Genomic DNA, 17,906 nt, shown 5'->3' on the forward strand with positions numbered 1-17,906 from the left:
GAAACATCAGGGTGCCTGTGTTCCTTCAAATCAGCATTTTTGTATCCTTTGGGTAAATACCCAGTAGTGCAATTGCTGAGTATTAGGGTATTTCTCTTTTTAACTTTCTGAGGAAACTCCATACTGTTTTCCAGAGTGGGTACAGGAGTTTGTTTACCCACCAACAGTGCATAAGGTTCCTTTTTTATCCACATCCTTGCCAACAACTGTTGTTTCTTGTGTTTTTCATTTTAGCTATTCTGACAGGTGTGAGGTGATATTAGATCCATAATATTTTGATGAGACTATTTAGATGTAACAATACTGGTGCAGCTGTTTTGATGACAGGACATTTTTGACCACTCTTTAAAAACATAGAAAACCCTGCTAAACTTATAGCTTTAAAAATTATAATATTGGGTGCCTGGGTGGTTCGGTTGGTTAAGCATCCAACTTTAGCTCAGGTCATGATACTGCAGGTCGTTGGCTAGAGCCCCTGGTCCTGTTCTGTGCTGACATCTCAGAGCCTGTAGCCTGGTTCAGATTCTGTGTTTCCCTCTCTCTCTGCCCCTCTCCAACTCATGCTCTGTCTCTCTCTGTCTCAAAAATAAACACTAAAAAAAAAATAAATTATAATATTATATGTAGAACAGACCTCCTGTTCTTAGTCTCACCCATCACAACCCCACTCACAATAAAATTTTCCTTCTCCAAAGAGAGCAAAATAAGTTTTAATACCCGTGGGAAAAAACCCTTAGAAAATACTTGAGAAAATACCACTCCAAAGAAGTAGGGTATTTCAATTTTAACGCTCATTCTTGCAATACCCTCATCTTTGGAAATTTTGGGGGATTCCTCCAGTTGATTCTGTGGAATATTGCTGGATGCTATGGTTCCCTTGTCCTAGCAGTCTTGCGTCTATGGACAGTTTGGGACAAATACCCCTAGAGAAATTTATATTAGTAAGTATATTGGAAAATAGACTGTAGTGAATATGGGCCACATTAAATGTGTAATGTAGATCAGGCAAAAGGTAAAATCATTTACAGAACCAGTTTATCTCATCCAAATGTGACCCAAGCCTCCTGTTTCTCTCTCTCTCTCTCTTGCAAACTCTTCTGAATTGTCTGTCTCTCTTTCTTTCTATAAAGTGGTGGAGGGGTGCCTGGGTGGCTCAGTCGGTTCAGCTCAGGTCATGATCTCATGGTTCGTGGGTTCAAGTCCCGTGTCAGGCTCTGTGCTGACAGCTCAGAGCCTGGAGCCTGCTTCAGATTCTGTGTCTCCCTCTCTCTCTCTGACCCTCCCCTGCTCACACTGTCTCTGTCTCTCAAAAATAAATTAAAAAAACATAAAAAAAAATCTATAAAGTGGTGGAGTCTCTTGATGCCACCTGGTCTCCTGAATGCACTCTGTGAGTCTTCCATAGTGTCACCTTCTGACAATGTGTCATTGTGCTCAACAGAACTTTCTTACTGTTATTTTTATTTTACTATTTTTTCTCCCAATTCATTAGGAAGTAGACTTCGTGTTGTGGAAGATTGGCACTTTTTTCTTCATCTTTTTCCTGCATGGGCCAGAGAGAGTTCCCACCTCCACTGAATTTCTTCTCCTCAGAATGAGGCCCTCAGATTTAAGTCTTCAAATAACAGTCTATTTTATTAATCTTACATTACTTGCTAGTGCATTTATATAGTTATAGTATAAAATAAAGTATCCATCAAATGGTAAAGTAAAAGAGATAATCAACAAGTTAGCAATTTATCAATAATTACTATGTAGAGTGCATGAACTAACTTTAAATGTCTGATTTGGATCCATTTTAAGATTAGATGTTAAATAAGCAAGGCACATTTGTACAGGGCAGTTCTAACAAGGGATTTAATGAATCCACACCTTTATAGGAAAAAAAAAACCCCTGTGGTTAAATATACATAACATGAACATTGCCATCTTAACAAATTTTAAATGTACTGTGGCATTAAGTACATTCATGTGTGACTGTCCCTACCATCTATCTCCAGAATTTTTTTTTTTATCATCACCAAAGGAAACTCTGTACCAATGAAACACTAACTACTCATTTCTTTCCCCAACCCTCCAGCCCCTGGCATCTCCGTTCTATTTCCTGTCTCTGATTTTGACCACTTAGGTACCTCATACAAGTGGAATCATTACAGCATTTGTCTTTTTGTGTGTGGCTTCACTTAGCATAATGTTTACAAGGTTCATCTACTCGTTGTTGGTTTGCAACTCTCTTGAGCTTCCCAGGGGTAATCTGAAATCAGCCTCATGGTGGAGGGCAGGGAAAGACCAAAGAAAGCAGCAGGCCACTCCAGGATGGTAGGTGACAGTTTTCATAAGCAAAGGGAACTTACATAGGAGGCTTGCCTTTGGTGACAGCAAGACAAATAGCTCCCCACACCCACCTGCCAAATCTTCAAAGCTTATTAAGAGGCCTAACTGAGCTCCAGCATGGTATTCCCCGCAGGTGTACGCAACACCACATACTATCTGAAGGCTCTGTCCTTGGAGCGGCCTCTGGGAGCAGGAAAGGCAAGTGGAACCCACATTCCAAGCACAGGGGAGGGTGTGAGGAGACTTCCAGTGCTTGGGTCCAACTCACGGGTCAACTGGTGGTCATGTCTTTTCAATTACCTTCCCCAACACTGTTCCAAGTTCTTTGCAAATAATTCACGTAATTATTCGTCTTTGTATGTTCCCCAGGGTCTAGAAAGTGCTTTGCATGTGTTAGACATAAAATATTTGTGGAATGAATTTTGGTAGGGCTTAAGCATTTCCAAGTGACTCTGCCTGCTCTTCTGGTTGGAAAGTTATCAAAAGGAGGCGGTAAGTTTAAAGAAGCCCTTTATTTCAACCACCACATTTAGGTCAGTTTCCCACTAAGGGAAGGTAAGAGGGAAGTCCTTCCTGGTTGATAGAAACTGTAGGAAGAGACTCAACGTTAATTAAGGTTTTCCACTCTATGGGGACAGCCATCACTTCGGGGAAGCCTCTGGAGAAGAGAAGACCCAGGCCAGGCCGCTCCGATAGGTCCACCCCATAGCTGGACGGAGGAGGCGGGGCCCGAGGAGGGGCGGGGCCTTTAGGGCGGGGCGGGGCGGGACCGCGGACGGGGCGGGGCCCGCGACTGCGCGGGGCGGCGATGGCGGCGGACGGGGACTGGCAGGATTTCTATGAGTTCCAGGAGCCAGCACGGAGCCTCCAGGACCAGGAGAACTGTAACGCGAGCCCCGAGGCCGGGGCAGGGCCGGGCGGGGAAGGTGACGGCTTCCCGGCGCTGGCCTGCAGCTTGGAGGAGAAGCTGAGCCTGTGTTTCCGCCCCTCGGGTCCGGGCGCCGAGCCCCCGAGGGCGGCCGTGCGGCCCATCACGGAGCGCAGCCTCCTGCAGGGGGACGAGTGAGTGCGGGCTCGGCCGGGAGCGGGCGGGAGCCTCCCCTGCCCCTCGAGCTGCCCTCGTCCTGCTCTCGTCCAGCCCTCGTCCTGTCTTCTGGCCCTCGGTCCGCAGCCCCGGCGGGACTCCGGCCACAGGCTCCTCCCCTCGCCCTCCTTCCGCCTCCGCTGCCTGGCGAGTCCCCGCCTTCCTCGCTCCCCCGCCAGGCTCTGGGCTTTTGGCCTCGGGGCGCTCTGCTATTTAAATACCCCGCTTCTCTGCCCTCCACGCCTCCTCCCCCTCCGCTACTGCCCTCCCGCTCCCTAGAAATCGCCCCAGGTTTGTTTGGTTCAGAGAGGAACCTGCTTGCCGGGTAGTTAGAGACAGCAGCTCTTCGGGCACGTGTGTAGCCACTCATTCATTCAGCGGGCATTTGTTTAAGCGCTAAGTGCCAGAGGCTGCTTCGCCCTGGGGATGATACCAAGGTGACTGAATATACCTTAGCATGGGGGCTGGATTTTTAGACAAATATTTGTATGGATGGGACAAATGTTCTGGACGTAAGTGCGAAGTATAGGAGATTTTTATATAGGGTATGTGGGAGAGGCAGGAAAGGCTTCACGGGGGAAAGAAATGTGAAAGCTGGATCCTGATGGATGAGTGGGAGTTTGCCTGGCAGATGAAGAAAGGTCTAGCATTATGGCTCGCACCTGCAAAAGTACCAGCGTTGAAGCAGCATTTATGGCATTGGAATTTACAGGCTCCATCTGAGAGCCCAGGTGGAGTGCAAATCATCAGAGAGGCAAAGAGAAAAGGAAGGCTCTGGTTCCTAATAGCAAGCCTCTCTTAATCTGGTGGGAAAACCCATACATTAACAGGTCATTAGTATAGAACCATCTAAGTGCCATGATAGGAAATTCATAGGGATTTGTGAGAGCTGGTTAAGGGGAAGGCAGAGTTCCTGGGGGGCACCTCATTTAACTGTCTTGAACCCCCTTATAATTTGGCTAAGAGTTGTCATCAGATACCAGGGCTTCACCCCAAAAGATAATAAAGGGGGTGGTGAGGGCGAGGGAGCTGAGCATATTGTATAGGTGGTCGGGGAGGAGCCCTGGAGAGGCTGAGGGTTCAAGTAGTGCAGTAAACACTGTGGACATGGTGGGGTGGGTTTTGGGAGCCGCGATGGAGCGGAGAGATCAGAGGTTAGGGAAGGATTTTTGAGAGATGGAGAAGGAGCAACAGGCACCGAAAGGGCCTTCTAGCCTGTTGGTCTTTCCTCTGTGAATAAGGTAGGAAGCGTGAGAAGGCTTTAGGAATGGGCCCTGTGAACACTGGCCTAGCAGTGGTTGGGGCCCAGCTGTGTCGGAGACCACGTCATTTCACTGGTGCCTGTGTACAGTGACCTGCCCCCTGTGGAGGGAAGAGTTTATGACGACTTTATATATGCATGTATGTAGCTAGTAGCAAAAGATGACATTTTTGAAAGTCTGTTCCCAGAGAGATAGTTTTATATTTATATGCTCTGAGTCACAAGGACTCAGGACATACTCTGGATTAAAAAATGATATTTTGGGTTTTGGGTTTGTCAAGAGTGACTTCTCAAAACAGATGAGTGCTTTATACACAAATAGTTAAGGCTTCCTATTTTTGCTTCACCTGTACTATATAGAAAGTAGTTTATTTTAGGGCCCCTGGGTGGCACAGTCAGTTAAGCATCTCACTTTTGATTTTGGCTGAGGTCATGCTTTCATGAAGTGAGTTCGAGCCCTGGTTTGGGCTCTGCACTAACAGCTTGGAGCCTGCTTGGGATTCTTTGTCTCCCTCTCTCTCCGCCCCTCCCCAGCTCGCCCCTCCCCAGCTCATGCTCTGTCTCTCTCTCTCAAAACAAACAAACAAACAAACATTAAAAAAAAAACTATTTTAGTCTTTGCTAAATCTTAAGTTGATCTAAAACTTAAAAAAAGTATTTTGTTACTCTTGATAATGGTTTTCAGTAGATGATAGGTTGGTAGTAATGTGTGATGGTTGATTTGGGAATGCATAACAAATCTCTTTCTCTCTTTTCGGGGATTGGGACTAGTCACCACTCACTGTCCCCTTTCTGTTGCATAAATTTCTCATTTATGGAGTCCAAACTATCCATCCCTGCTCCTCTCACTAGAGAGAGTTGAGAATTCTTTCACTTAGAATTGCCTTGGTTTAGGGCACCTCATTTAACTTCTCTGAGCCCCACCTTTATTTTTGGCTAAATGTGGATTGTACTTATCTGCTAAGATTTTGCATTAGCAAGGTTATCGTGTAGAATTCCGTGTCCCTGTATCTTGACCTCCTTCGACTTTGTCCTGCCAGTTGTTTATGACTGGTTGTAATACTTTATGATAAGGGTGAAGGCAATTCATGTCTAGACTTGAGAATTCTAGAATCTTCCACATGAATCAGTCCTGTGTCCTTCCAACTACAATTGCTGTGACTTTGGTGGAGATACAGTACTGTTAATTGTCCTTCATTTTTTGGAAGATCAAATTCACCCACGGTCTCTCCTAGTGGTGTATTGCACTCCACTTGGCCTCTTATTCCAGCCTCATTTAAGAGGATGGAAACAAGCAGTCCTCAAAACTCTGGACCATCTTCACCTGCTAGAATATCCTACTTGAGCTCCTAACCAGTGTTAGGTATATAGTCAGTTATTCAGTATCTGAAATTCTTTTACCTAGGAAGGGGGGGGGGGTCAACCCCTCAGCAAGTTTAGCAGTCCAGAGCTGTTGCCTCCAACTTGAGCACTTTGCCATTGGAGAAGGTTATGATTCTAACAGAGAGGAGAATAGGAATGAAGTATGCATTTGGGAGATGTGCAGGGTAAACAGGCCAGTTTCCTAGAGTTTTTTGGGTCCACGTTTTCATTGAGGCTAATGTACATTCCAGAGCTAAACATGCTTTTGGGATTTTATGGTTTTGGCAGTTATGGTTCCATTGCTTCTTCTCTTTAGTACCAAATCCCAAATTCATTAAATCAAGTATGTTGCTTCTTTATTTTTAAACTTACATTCTTATTTTTATGCCTCCAGTAGTCTTGTTTTTGTCTCTTAGTGGCTTACACATTTGGAAAAAAACCCCCACTCAGTTATGTCATGGCTTATTCACGATTAGATATCTGCCATATATTTTCGTTTTTTTCCCCTTACGACATCGGTGTATCTCTGCCCATTAAGTCACTTATATATGTAACGTTTAACTTACCCAATTACGTTTCATCTCATTTATATCTCTGAAGTCATTCATATTTTTCATACAACGTCATGTTTTCTTATGCTGCTATTACGTTGGTACTGAAATCTGAATTTTGGTCCTGAAATTGGAGTTTGTTGTCCCTGTCTGGTGTGGCGTGGGGCTTTCCTTGGTGCAAGTCATTTGAAAGAATGCCTAGAGTAATAGAGTGGGAAGGAATATCTGGTATTCTTGTCCAAGCTTCTCATTTTATAGAAGGGTCGCTCATACCTAGGCGAGGTTAAGTGACAGAGCCAAAGACTCCTTGTTTGAGGAAGAATGGAAACAGGAGTCTATGTTTTCTGAATTTTAGTCAAGCACCCTTTTATTTTACTCTATTGCTTCCCGGAAATGCACTCTGACAATGAGGAAGGGTGATTGCATTGGATATAATCTTTGTATAATTTTATTGTGAACTCCCGTTTCCTTCCTCCTTCATTTTATCTGTTTTAGTCCTTAGTCTGTTATATTACAAAATTACAAAATAGGTATTAAACCCTAGCCTCACATTGAGACTCAATCCTTTCTCTAGAAAGGATAAAAAATCTTGGTTAGAGAAAGACTATTCGCCCTACGAAATGAGCAGTATGTTAGGAAGTTAAAGAAGAAAACTAAATGTATACTACCTGTGTGGCTCTGTAAACGTTACATAAGCTCCCTGTGTTTTAGTTTCCTCATCTGTAAAATGGGGGACAATCATGATTCTTCATAATATAATACGTGAAGATTAGATGAGTTCATATATGTCAATTGCTTAGGAGAGTGCCTGGCACCTAGAACAGTGGAAATGTTAGCTGTCGACTTTTGAAAGAGTTTTTAATCACTTCATCTTCTCTCAGCACTTCTCGTCAGCCTGATTAGCTGATTTTCATTTAGTTTTATTTAGGAGGCTCTTCTTTTTGTTGTTTTTCTGGAAAACAGGCCTTCTGTTGTTTTGCTTTGACATTTATTGTTCCTTCTTTCACTCTAGTATTGCCTGGTTGTTTAATAAAGGACGTGTAGGATGTTAACTTTCAGTGATTATGGTTTTCTTCTGTTTAAGGATTTGGAACGCCCTGACCGACAATTACGGAAATGTCATGCCCGTCGACTGGAAGTCATCCCATACTAGGACCTTGCATTTGCTTACCCTGAACCTCGCAGAAAAAGAGGTAAGTTAGGAATTGAGCTGATAGTTTCTGAGTAACCGATTCTGATGATGGAACTAAAAAGTAGCCTGTTCCACACACATTCATTGGGTTGCCTCTTATTTCCAAGTGTCTATAATCGGAGTGGCCCACTGTGGCCATCTTGGCTCCACTGCTGTCAGCTTGCTAGCACTTTCCTCTAGTTCTCTCCCTGCACACACTCATTTTTGTGTGTTTAGCCAAATCTTCATCGCCTGTGTATGAACACCAACGTTGAGCATTTTTTTCTGAGCTTCACTAGCACCATCTTAGTGTGCTGAGAAAACTCAGTAATATATTGGAGGTACCGAATATCAACATAGAGTTAACTTTCTGATGGATTTAAGGACTTGTTGGACATGCCATGTTTTCGGAAGACTCTGTGTTCCCGTGAGTATTGGGGAACTTTTAGAAGACATTACAGTTCGGGGTGCCTGGGTGGCTCAGTCAGTTAAGCGTCCGACTTCAGCTTAGGTCATGATCTCGAGGTTCGTGGGTTTGAGCCCTGTGTTGGGCTCTGTGCTTACAGCTTGGAGCCTGGAGCCTTGCTTTAGAATCTGTGTGTATCTCTCTCTGCTCCTCCCCTACTCGTACTCTGTCTCTCTCAAAAAATAAATATACATTAAACGAAACCATATTACAGTTCTTGGCTAACAGGCTGCTTAAGATTCCTTGGTATTGTAAAGTGAAGATGTCTTAAGTGTGGTCGCAGGTGATAGGACAGCTGTTGGTGGGTGGCGGTGGGGGCAAGAGTATAGAAAAGGGAAGAGAATTAAAAAAAATTTTTTTTTAATGTTTATTTTTAAGACAGAGAGAGAGTGAAAGTGGGGGAGGGGCAGATAGAGAGGGAGACACAGAATCCAAGGCAGGCTCCAGGTTCTGAGCTGTCAGCGCCAGGCCCGAAGCGGGCCTCAAACTCACGAATCGTGAGATCATGACCTGAGTCCAAGTTGGAAGCTTAACTGACTGAGCCACCCAGGCACCCTTAATTTTTTTTTTAACGTGGAGATTTCTGTTTCTTTTCTTTCTTCTTCTTTTTTTAAGTTTATTGATTTTGAGAGAGAGAGTGCAAGCAGGAGAGAGTGGCAGAGAGAGCGAGAGAATTGCAAGCAGGCTCCATGCTCAGTGTGGAGCCCGTCACGGGGCTCTATGTCATGAACTGTGAGATCACGACCCAAGTTGAAACCACAAGTCACATGCTCAACTGACTGAGCCATCCAGGTGCCCCAGGAAGATAATTGTTTTAAGTGGAAAATCACAATGTTGGTTTACCCAAAGGTGACGAGAAATGTAGCCAAATTATGTAAGTTTCGGGGCTTGACTGTTTTAAGTTCCTTATCATGTAACAGTGTAAACGCATGCCAGATTTTTTGGCATGTTCTGTATTTCATTAAGTGCAGTTATGTAATTGAGAATATAATGCAGTAGGGCTGTCAGTATTTTAAATAGTATTGCTAATGTTTTATGAAAACAATTTTCTTCAAAATATGGTTCAAGAAAGCCTGCTGCTATTATTTTCTCGGAAAATATAAAATTCTGCCTGTATTTCCTAGTAATCCAGTAGACACAGAAATCTTACTGTATGTTCCAGTTATTAACCCTGCTAAGCTGTTTTGCTGACTGACCTGGCATTCATTTAGTGAATAAAACAGCATACCTAATGCTCTGTCTTCTGTTTATTTAGACCCTAGCTATCATTTTGAGCTTAGTTCAAGTTTCTCTTCCTCTCTGAAGCTTCCTATTACTGTTTTAGCCTTTGCTGATCTCATGGAATTATACAATTTTAGAGTTGGAAGCAACTGTAAAGGACACTTAATCCAACCTCTCACTTGGGGGGAATCCCCATCCACAGCATCTCTGACAGATGGTCATTTAGCCATGGCCTAAATCCCTGTGCAGAAGGAAAATGCACCTCTCTCTGTGGGAATCGGTTACACTGGTGGGGGTGTGAAAATCTTCAAGGACTTATCTGTCCCACAGAGGTTAGCTGCGTTGTCTCCTGGGTACTAATCCTGAGAGCACATTGTCCATGTTTCTAACCGTTACTTTGTTCTCTTATTAATCATATGTTTCAGGGTCTGTCCTTAGATTGTGACTTGCTGGTAGGTGTCTTTGTCATTGTGTTTTTAGTAACTATCACTGTGCCTGACACATAGTGAGTATGAAGACAAGTTGAGTGAATGCAGGTATGATCTTGTCAAAGAGACCATAAAAGTCAGAGACTATGATGGAAAGTTCTTTTTTAAAAAGTGGATCTTTTTATATTATTTAACATAGTGCAAAATCCATGATAGCCAATTAATGAGTATTATTTTGTTTGACTTAAGAAAATGTAGCATAGAAGAGAGCCTTTCATAGTTTCAAATTGAAGTACATTAGCGGGATGAATGGGACACTCTAATTCAGTTTCATTGAATAAAATGTATGTTTTGTATCGTTCTTAGATGCACCTTGAGAAGTCCTTCCCTTTTTCTGCCTTTTGGTTGTTGTTTTCAATGCCAGGGTAATGGGAGGGCTGAGGGTGGTTGATGAGTAACCACTTGGAGTTTGGTACTAGTAACTGATCTTAATTAGAAAAGCCTTACGGGAGCCTCAGCAGATTAAAGTGGACAAGCAATTGTCCATCTGTCATCTGTCTGTCGTGACACGACTACCCAGGTGATGAACAGAACTGAAATTAGAACTCTGTTCCTCAGGAAGGAGTGGCACACCTTAAGTTCCTGAAGAGCAAGTGGGCAGCACGGAGAAGAAGCAAGCATCTCATTCTGTTAGCTGGCATATCATTATTACATTTTTGTTTTTTAACCTGACTTATCTTGTTTAGCATTGCCAACTGTGCAATAACAGAATTGTGTCAACATTTGCCTTTCGGAAGCATGCTTTAGATTATTCCAATTGTAAAGCAAGATCTATAGGAATATTTTTTTTTTCCTTGATAAAGGGAGAAGACATTTCTTTTGTATTAGGATGAGGAAAACATTCAGGAAAACCACCATTTGCCGGAATTCAGCTCTTGATTTTTCTTTCATTGTTTAAGGTGGCACATTTCTAAATTTGATGAGGCTTTTCTGGAGGAAGGCGGAACCTGTACATTCCACATTCTTACATGGGCACATTTTTTCCATTTGAAGCAGCTTCAGTTTCATGCAGGGCAGTAGAAGCACCGCTGTGTGTCTAACCTGGCACAGGAAGGAGCGATGGGAACGCTTGGCAGACAGAAGACACACTGATGCCGAATGGGAGAGTGAATAATGTTACCCATGACGGCCAAGGTTAGCTTTCAAAGCCTGAAAGGGATTCCAGCCCCTAGCATATGCCATCTCTGTGGGGAATGGACTTGGCTCAGCCCCTGGAAAGATGATCTCGGATCATTATTTCTGTTGTTATGGAAATACATTCTAATGGTTTACTGGTATCACTTGTGTATTTTGGCAATAGCTATGAAAACTATCCTAAATCCAGTGCCGTTTTTGAATATGCTTAGATGGTGGAAGGCTTCTAAATCATACTGCCTTAGGAACATCTTCTGCGGCATCTTCTTCCTGCCATGAGCAGCGTTTCAGGGACGGGGAATGTTGTTTTATGTACCTTTTAATCTTCCAGAGTAGAAACAGGAAGAAGATAGTCCTATCTTCCATAGGGGTCATTTTAAAATTAAAACCTTGTAAGGTGAAAAATAAATCTGTGGTCCTCAAATTATAATGAAGGCTGATTTGGGGAAGTGTTGAAATTTAAGGCTCTGGGGATTCTTGTTAGGTGTCCTCTCCATCATCCGTACACCCTATGACGATATTGGGGCACATTTCACCTCCACTTGTAGAATCTTGAGGTCAGACATTCTCCTTCACCAACAGCCTAATCTGTTGATCTTCCCCCTTATAAAAGGATAACTGCTTTGGTTTAAAAAGTTAACTAGAACTAGTATAGGACTTAACATGAAAAAGCGTCCTCTGCCCTACTTACCCCACACTTCTTTCCACTTAGCCAGAGACAGCTGCTTTCAACTCCTTGAACTGTTTTTTCTATCTAATGGGGTACATGCTCTCATCATTTTATTTGCTTTTTATTTTTTTTTCAACTTTAGACTTGCTACCCAGAGGATGAGGGTTTGAGTCTCTTTCTATCCTCCCTCCAACCCCCAACACCATAACCCTCACAAAAACCTTCCCTTCCCTTGTCTTTCCAATATAGTTATATTCAAATATTTGGATAAATTAATCTTCATTATTTATATTGACTGTCAAAATGTGCACAGTTGACCCATTTCAGTATATCCTAAGTAAATTTCCTCTTGTAATTTTGTTTTTTCTTAGGGTAATAGTTAATTGCCTTGTGTTTTATTTAAGTTACCATTAGCTCACAGATTCACTTTCAACAGAGCCATAAAACTCACTTTAGTAAGTGACCCACACCAGATGATCTGTTAGTGCCTCTGTCTCTCTTCCTCTTGGGCTTTTGTTGATGCCTCGTGCATAACAGTTTTCATCTGCCCTGGTCACTCTCTTGTTGAGCGTCACAGCCAACACTGGGATCTTTACTAAAATGTCATTACGAGAATGCCCTCACCTCTTTCTTGTATTAGATCCATGTCTGCTTCCTTTCTGGCTTTCCTCCTGGTTTTAATGCAGCATATTCTGCAGTAGCTTTCTGAGAAAGGGTCTATGAGGTCCAATACTTTGAGAACTTGAATGCTTGAAAATGTCTTTATTCCAAGCTCCCATCTAATTGTTTAACTGGAGATAAAATTCTAGGGTGGAATGTATTGAAACATGGAAATAACATTGTTTTCTTGCTTCTTTGGTTGCTATTGAGAGTTCAAATGACATTTCAGATTCTTGATCCTTTTAATGTGTGGGTTCCCCCCCGCTTCTCTGGAAGCTTTTAGATTGTTTTTTTCATACATGGTCTGAAATTTCACAACAATATGGTGAAGGCCACGTGCAGACCTTTCATAGGCCAGCGGTCTGGGGAGGATCGAATGGGGAGGCGTGTCGTCACCGTGGTGCAGCGTGGGACCGCCGTGTGTGGGACCGTGGTGTGTGGGTGGGTGGACCCTGCGCCCCGTGTGGCTCCTCTCCCCGCCCGAGGTGCTGAAAGGCAGCGCCCCAGTGGTTCTTTGCACTGCTTGCTGCAGGTTTCCTACTCGGTGGGTTGTGTTTACCCTTACGCTTCGGGGGCTTCTGTATGAGGAACTAGGGAGGTGGTAGGGGCTTATGTTGCCCTAATTGTGTCTTCAATGTTATTTCTGTCCTCTGCACTGGTACATAAAATAATTTTTTCAGGTAAAATCTTATTCTTTAAATTATATACTGTCTCACAGAACTACATTGTTGCTTCCTCCACAGTTCCTTGTTGCCCACTTGTTCCTCAGGGACTCAGCAGTACACGTTTTTGAAGATGAGTTCTATTGTCAGTTCTGTTCATCATCTGAATAGTCATGTCATGGTAGATAGATGGCAGGTAGGTGATCACTTGTCCATTTCCATCTGCTGTGTTTTCCAAGTAAGGCTTTACAGTTAGTACTAGTACTAAGTTCTAGGTCATTATTATTGGTGTGTGCAGCTTAAAGGACACCAGCAGGCATGGGGTGATAACCCAGGGCTGAGCAGTACTAGTCCCCCTGGGCGTGAAGAGGTAAGGAGAGGAAGACGTTTCTAGAACCTCGAGAGGGGAGCTGTGGGGGACAGGTCTGCTTGACAGGATCCACAGCTTTTGGCAGTCTGGCTGGGAGGGAGACAGAGTAAGTGTCCAGCCCTCAGCCTCCCACCTTCCAGGCTCCTGCTAGTGTCTGCCAGTAGTTCTTAACCCAACTGGAAGCCACAAGTCAAGGGCATCCTTTGATGTAGTCTATAAACTTCAGCCTCCCAAGGCCCAGAGCAGGGTGGAAAATGGCAGTGAAGCAAACAGAAACTTCCAGCACAGTTAGGCTGAAAGGTCTTCTTGGAACCTAGAGAGATTTTATTTTGGAAGAAGAGATGTTCACCTGTAAGGCGAAGTATCACCCCTGTGGACGGTGCCAGGGAGTCGATTCTTTATCTTTTACCCTGAATAGTAGAAGTTAGTTTGCAAGTAATTAACTTTATGTTACCTGTGGAATTTTAACATCTACTACTCTTCCTATTAGCTTGTTAACTAAATAGCATTGGCTGCTAAACCCGCCTATTCCCTTCTGGGGGCATGTCTGTCATTCCCTGCGACTTCCTAACGACTACTATGTATACCATTCTTCTCCCTGGAAAAAACAGCTGAGTGTGTGTCTGTATCAGGCAGGAGGGGATGCAGGCAGCGTCTTGGCAATTTCATGTTTATTTTCCATTCCCCTCGTTTGTGTTGAAGATGAATACGTAAAGCCCTTCACACACTGAGGGCACGCAGTGATCGTAGTCATTGCTTCCTTTTGAAGGAAGATGCTTCTTCACCCAGACACCGTGCCTTTGTTGTGATCAGAATGTCCTGCTTTTCACAGTGGGCTATTTTGCTTTTAGATAAGTGACGGTTTGCTCTTCGATCCGTCGGACGATGAGGAGCTGAGAGAACAGCTGGATATGCATTCCATCATCGTCTCCTGCGTTAACGAAGAGCCCCTCTTCACTGCAGACCAGGTATTGCCGAGAGATTCATCGACCAAAGGAAAAGGGAAGCCCGAGCTGAAAAACGATTTCTTACTGTGGCAATAAGTGACTGGGTTGTTGGAATCTACTTATTTTTCCTGCATTTTCTGTTTCTGTGGGCTTATCAGTTAACTTCTCCACCGAGAAAAGAAGAGAGGATGTGTAAACTGAAGCAGATGGGGTTATGTTAGTTGGGAAGATTCTTAAAGATAGGCAGTTTTCCAACAATGGCCTTGCTAAATCAGTACAGCGAGTTACTACTAAGGGAGGGTTATTGCTTAACCTGAAATCAAAAGATATCGTGAGTTTGGTACTTTTCTTAGGGTTTGGCAAGACCTGGGCAAACTATGATGTATCTGTGCAGAAGTTACCCAGTTCCTCTAAAAGCCTGTGCGAGAATCATTAGCACGTAGTAGAAGTGCGCGTCGTGCACCCAGAAAGAAGTGAGCTTTATTCCTGTGGAATGCTCTCATAATGTCAACCCTGTGTTCATGCAAACTGCTCGAATCAGCTCTCTCATTGTCTGAATACTCTTCCCACTGCTGCTGTGTTGTCAGAATGTGGTGAGAACTCCTTCCTGCAGTAACGCGCTCGTGGCCGCTCTGTGAACGCTACCACAGTACATTTCTAGGCTGGAAAGATGAGGTCGGGAAAGAGATGTGTTATGGCGAGGTTGGGAGGAGTCCATTAAAATGTGTCATTTTGATGCTCCTTAGTCATATTTGTGGTTAGCTTATTCTAGGCCTGGGAAGAGCACAGTGCTTAAATGGCCAGATAATAGGCTAGAGGGCTGTGGGAGGCTGATCATGATCTCTCAGGGAAGTACGTGACCCTGCGAGTTCATGGTCTCCTCAGTCATCTATCTGCCTGAATGCTGTAAGCTGTTCCTGCTTCTGAGACTTGGAGAAATAGATTCTGCAGCCTCCCTGGCATTTCATTGTACTGTTTTATAATGCCTGTTTGAGAAAATCTTCTTTCTAATTACCATAATTCCCACCTCCTTCAGATTTACTTTTCTTTGCCCTTAAGCTTGTTGCTTCATCCTGTATTTTTTCTAATAGTTTTTTTTCTTTTTTCTTTTTTTTTTTTTTTAACTTGTAGGCCTATTTTTTTCTAACTGTTGGGTAATCTTTGTGATTTCACATGCCCACTGACTTCTGTATTCTCAACTTTTAAAAAGTGGAGCAGGACAGGGTACTGTTGGAAGATTCGAGCAACATTGCACATGACAGTAGATCATTGTTTGAAAGATGTTTCTGAATTTTTCCCACTTTTGTGCAGCTTTTTTTTTCTTCTTTAAGCTTCTACATGTCAAGCAATTTTTGAGTGTCTCTTAATATTTCATAGAAATGAAATTCCTTTTCTGCTGTTAAAGGAAAAATTTTACTGCTGTAGAGGTAATTTCTTGCTTTTCCTTTTTTCTTTTTTTCTTTTATAGTTTATTGGCAAGTTGGTTTCCATATTAACACCCATTGCTCATCCCCACAAGTGCCCTCCTCCATGCCCATCACCCCCCTTCCTCTCTCCCCCTCCCTTGCTTTATTTTTCATACTGTTGTATTTAAAAATTTTTATGTCAGTTTGATTAAATAGCTTTAGATTAATTACTTGCATGTGGCATATGGTAAATTTTCTCTCATTTGCTTTCTTTTGACTATAATGATGATCTGGTTCCAGCACGTGTAAGGTAAACTGTACCTGTGTTTTGTACTGTTTCTCAGATCTTCAAGATCTGATAGACCCACTGAATCATGATGGACATATTAAATCATATTCTGTTTGATTTTGTTTCACATATTGTAAATTATTTTTTTCTTGATAAACTATGTTCACTCTTAACAGTCAAATCTGTGATTATTCAGAATACCAGCTCCTGCACAGTGTTGGTTAGTGGGTAATTCCGTGCCCTTCTTCTCTGGTTGCCTCAGGTGAGCGCCGTGTTGCAGAAAGATAGTTTTCCCCAAGTATATCTGATTAATAGTGGTGTGTGTATTTTGGAAGGTTATTGAAGAAATTGAAGAAATGATGCAGGAGTCTCCAGACCCAGAAGATGACGAGACACCCACACAGTCAGATCGGCTATCGATGCTGTCCCAGGAAATCCAGACTCTTAAGAGGTCCAGTACTAGCAGTTATGAAGAGAGTAAGACACCCTCCTTCAATCCGTGCCCTTCAGACTTCCTGTGCATCTCAAACCATCTCCAGAAAGCTTCCACTCCCACAGGCGGAGTTACGCACCCTTCGGCAGCCCTCCAGCAATACTCAGACGTATCTTTATCGTTGCCTAGGGGCTTTGTCATATTCACCTTTGAATCCTGTACTAGTCGGCTTGGGCTGTGTAACAAAGTACCACGTGCCGGGGGCTTAAACAACAGGAATATTTTGTCTCAGAGGTCTGGAGGCTAGAGGTTCAAGATGAAGGTGTTGGCAGCTTTGGTTTCTTCTGGGGCCTCTCTCCTTGGCTTGTAGATGGCTGTCTTCTCCCGTCCTCACGTGGTCTTCCCTCTGCCTGTGTCTCTGTTCTAATCTTGTCATTTTATACGGACACCACTCACACTGGGTTAGAGCCCACCCTCACAGCCGCATTTTAACTTAGTTGTCTTTGTGAAGACCCCCATCTCCAAATACAGCCACATTCTGAGGCACTGGGGGTTGGAGCTTTCGTGATGTCATAGTCTCACGGGAGGAGAAGTGCTGAGGAAAATCTGAAGTGGGTTTTAGGGAGCAGGCCTTCCTTTCATCTTCCAGATCTTCAAAAAAATGCACACATTGGGGGCATATGTGAATAAATATGTATTTAGTTTAATTCTTTCAGATCGATTGCTGTCTTCTGAAGTGTGCCAGAACCCTGCCAACTTGCTTGCAGTTTCTTGTCAGCGGGTAGCTTGGGTACTCTCCCTCAGCTTTTGTGTTTGTTCTGTTTCTTGTTCAAGCCTTTTCAGTCTTGAGTGCAGTGCCGTTGGTGGGGTGGTGGAGTTACACAAGAATGTTGTTACACTCCTCAGCCTCTTGAGAAGTGACCTGCCACCTCCCTCTGCTCAGACCTGCCCGCCAGAAGTTTGAGGAGATCGTGAACAGTTTCGTTGCTTAGAATATGGTTTCCGCTCTTTTGGCATAAAATACCCCGTTGTGCTGCTCTCTTGAACATTTTTGTCTTAGTATCTGCTGTGCTTTGCTTCTGGTCGCAGGAGTAAAAAGGCTCTCGGTCTCTGAGTTAAACGAGCTGCTGGAGGAAATTGAGACTGCCATCAAGGAATACTCCGAGGAGCTGGTGCAGCAGCTGGCCCTGCGAGATGAACTGGAGTTCGAAAAGGAAGTGAAAAACAGCTTTATTTCCGTTCTCATTGAAGTGCAGAACAAGCAGAAGGAGCACAAAGAAACAGCCAAAAAGAAAAAGAAACTCAAGAACGGCAGCTCCCAGAATGGGAAGAACGAGAGAAGTCACATGCCTGGCACAGTAAGTGGTGCTTTGCGGGAGTCCTTGAGCCCTTGGAAG

General features: G+C 43.5%; 1 protein-coding gene across 2 annotated transcripts in view; it reads left to right on the top strand.

Annotated features, from left to right (window-relative positions):
* Positions 1 to 3,113: 3,113 nt before the first annotated feature.
* FEZ2 (fasciculation and elongation protein zeta 2) overlaps positions 3,114 to 17,906 on the top strand; it is a 44,677-nt gene continuing 29,884 nt past the window's right edge. For both annotated transcript variants that reach the window (XM_029937962.1, XM_029937963.1), the window contains exons 1-5: positions 3,114 to 3,396; positions 7,677 to 7,785; positions 14,286 to 14,402; positions 16,412 to 16,553; positions 17,599 to 17,867. In XM_029937962.1, the coding sequence (XP_029793822.1) occupies positions 3,143 to 3,396; positions 7,677 to 7,785; positions 14,286 to 14,402; positions 16,412 to 16,553; positions 17,599 to 17,867 (891 nt within the window). In that variant the 5' untranslated portion in view covers positions 3,114 to 3,142. The remainder of the gene's footprint in view (positions 3,397 to 7,676; positions 7,786 to 14,285; positions 14,403 to 16,411; positions 16,554 to 17,598; positions 17,868 to 17,906) is intronic.

Source organism: Suricata suricatta, chromosome 4 (assembly GCF_006229205.1).
Source record: "Suricata suricatta isolate VVHF042 chromosome 4, meerkat_22Aug2017_6uvM2_HiC, whole genome shotgun sequence".
NCBI classification, from domain to species: domain Eukaryota; kingdom Metazoa; phylum Chordata; class Mammalia; order Carnivora; family Herpestidae; genus Suricata; species Suricata suricatta.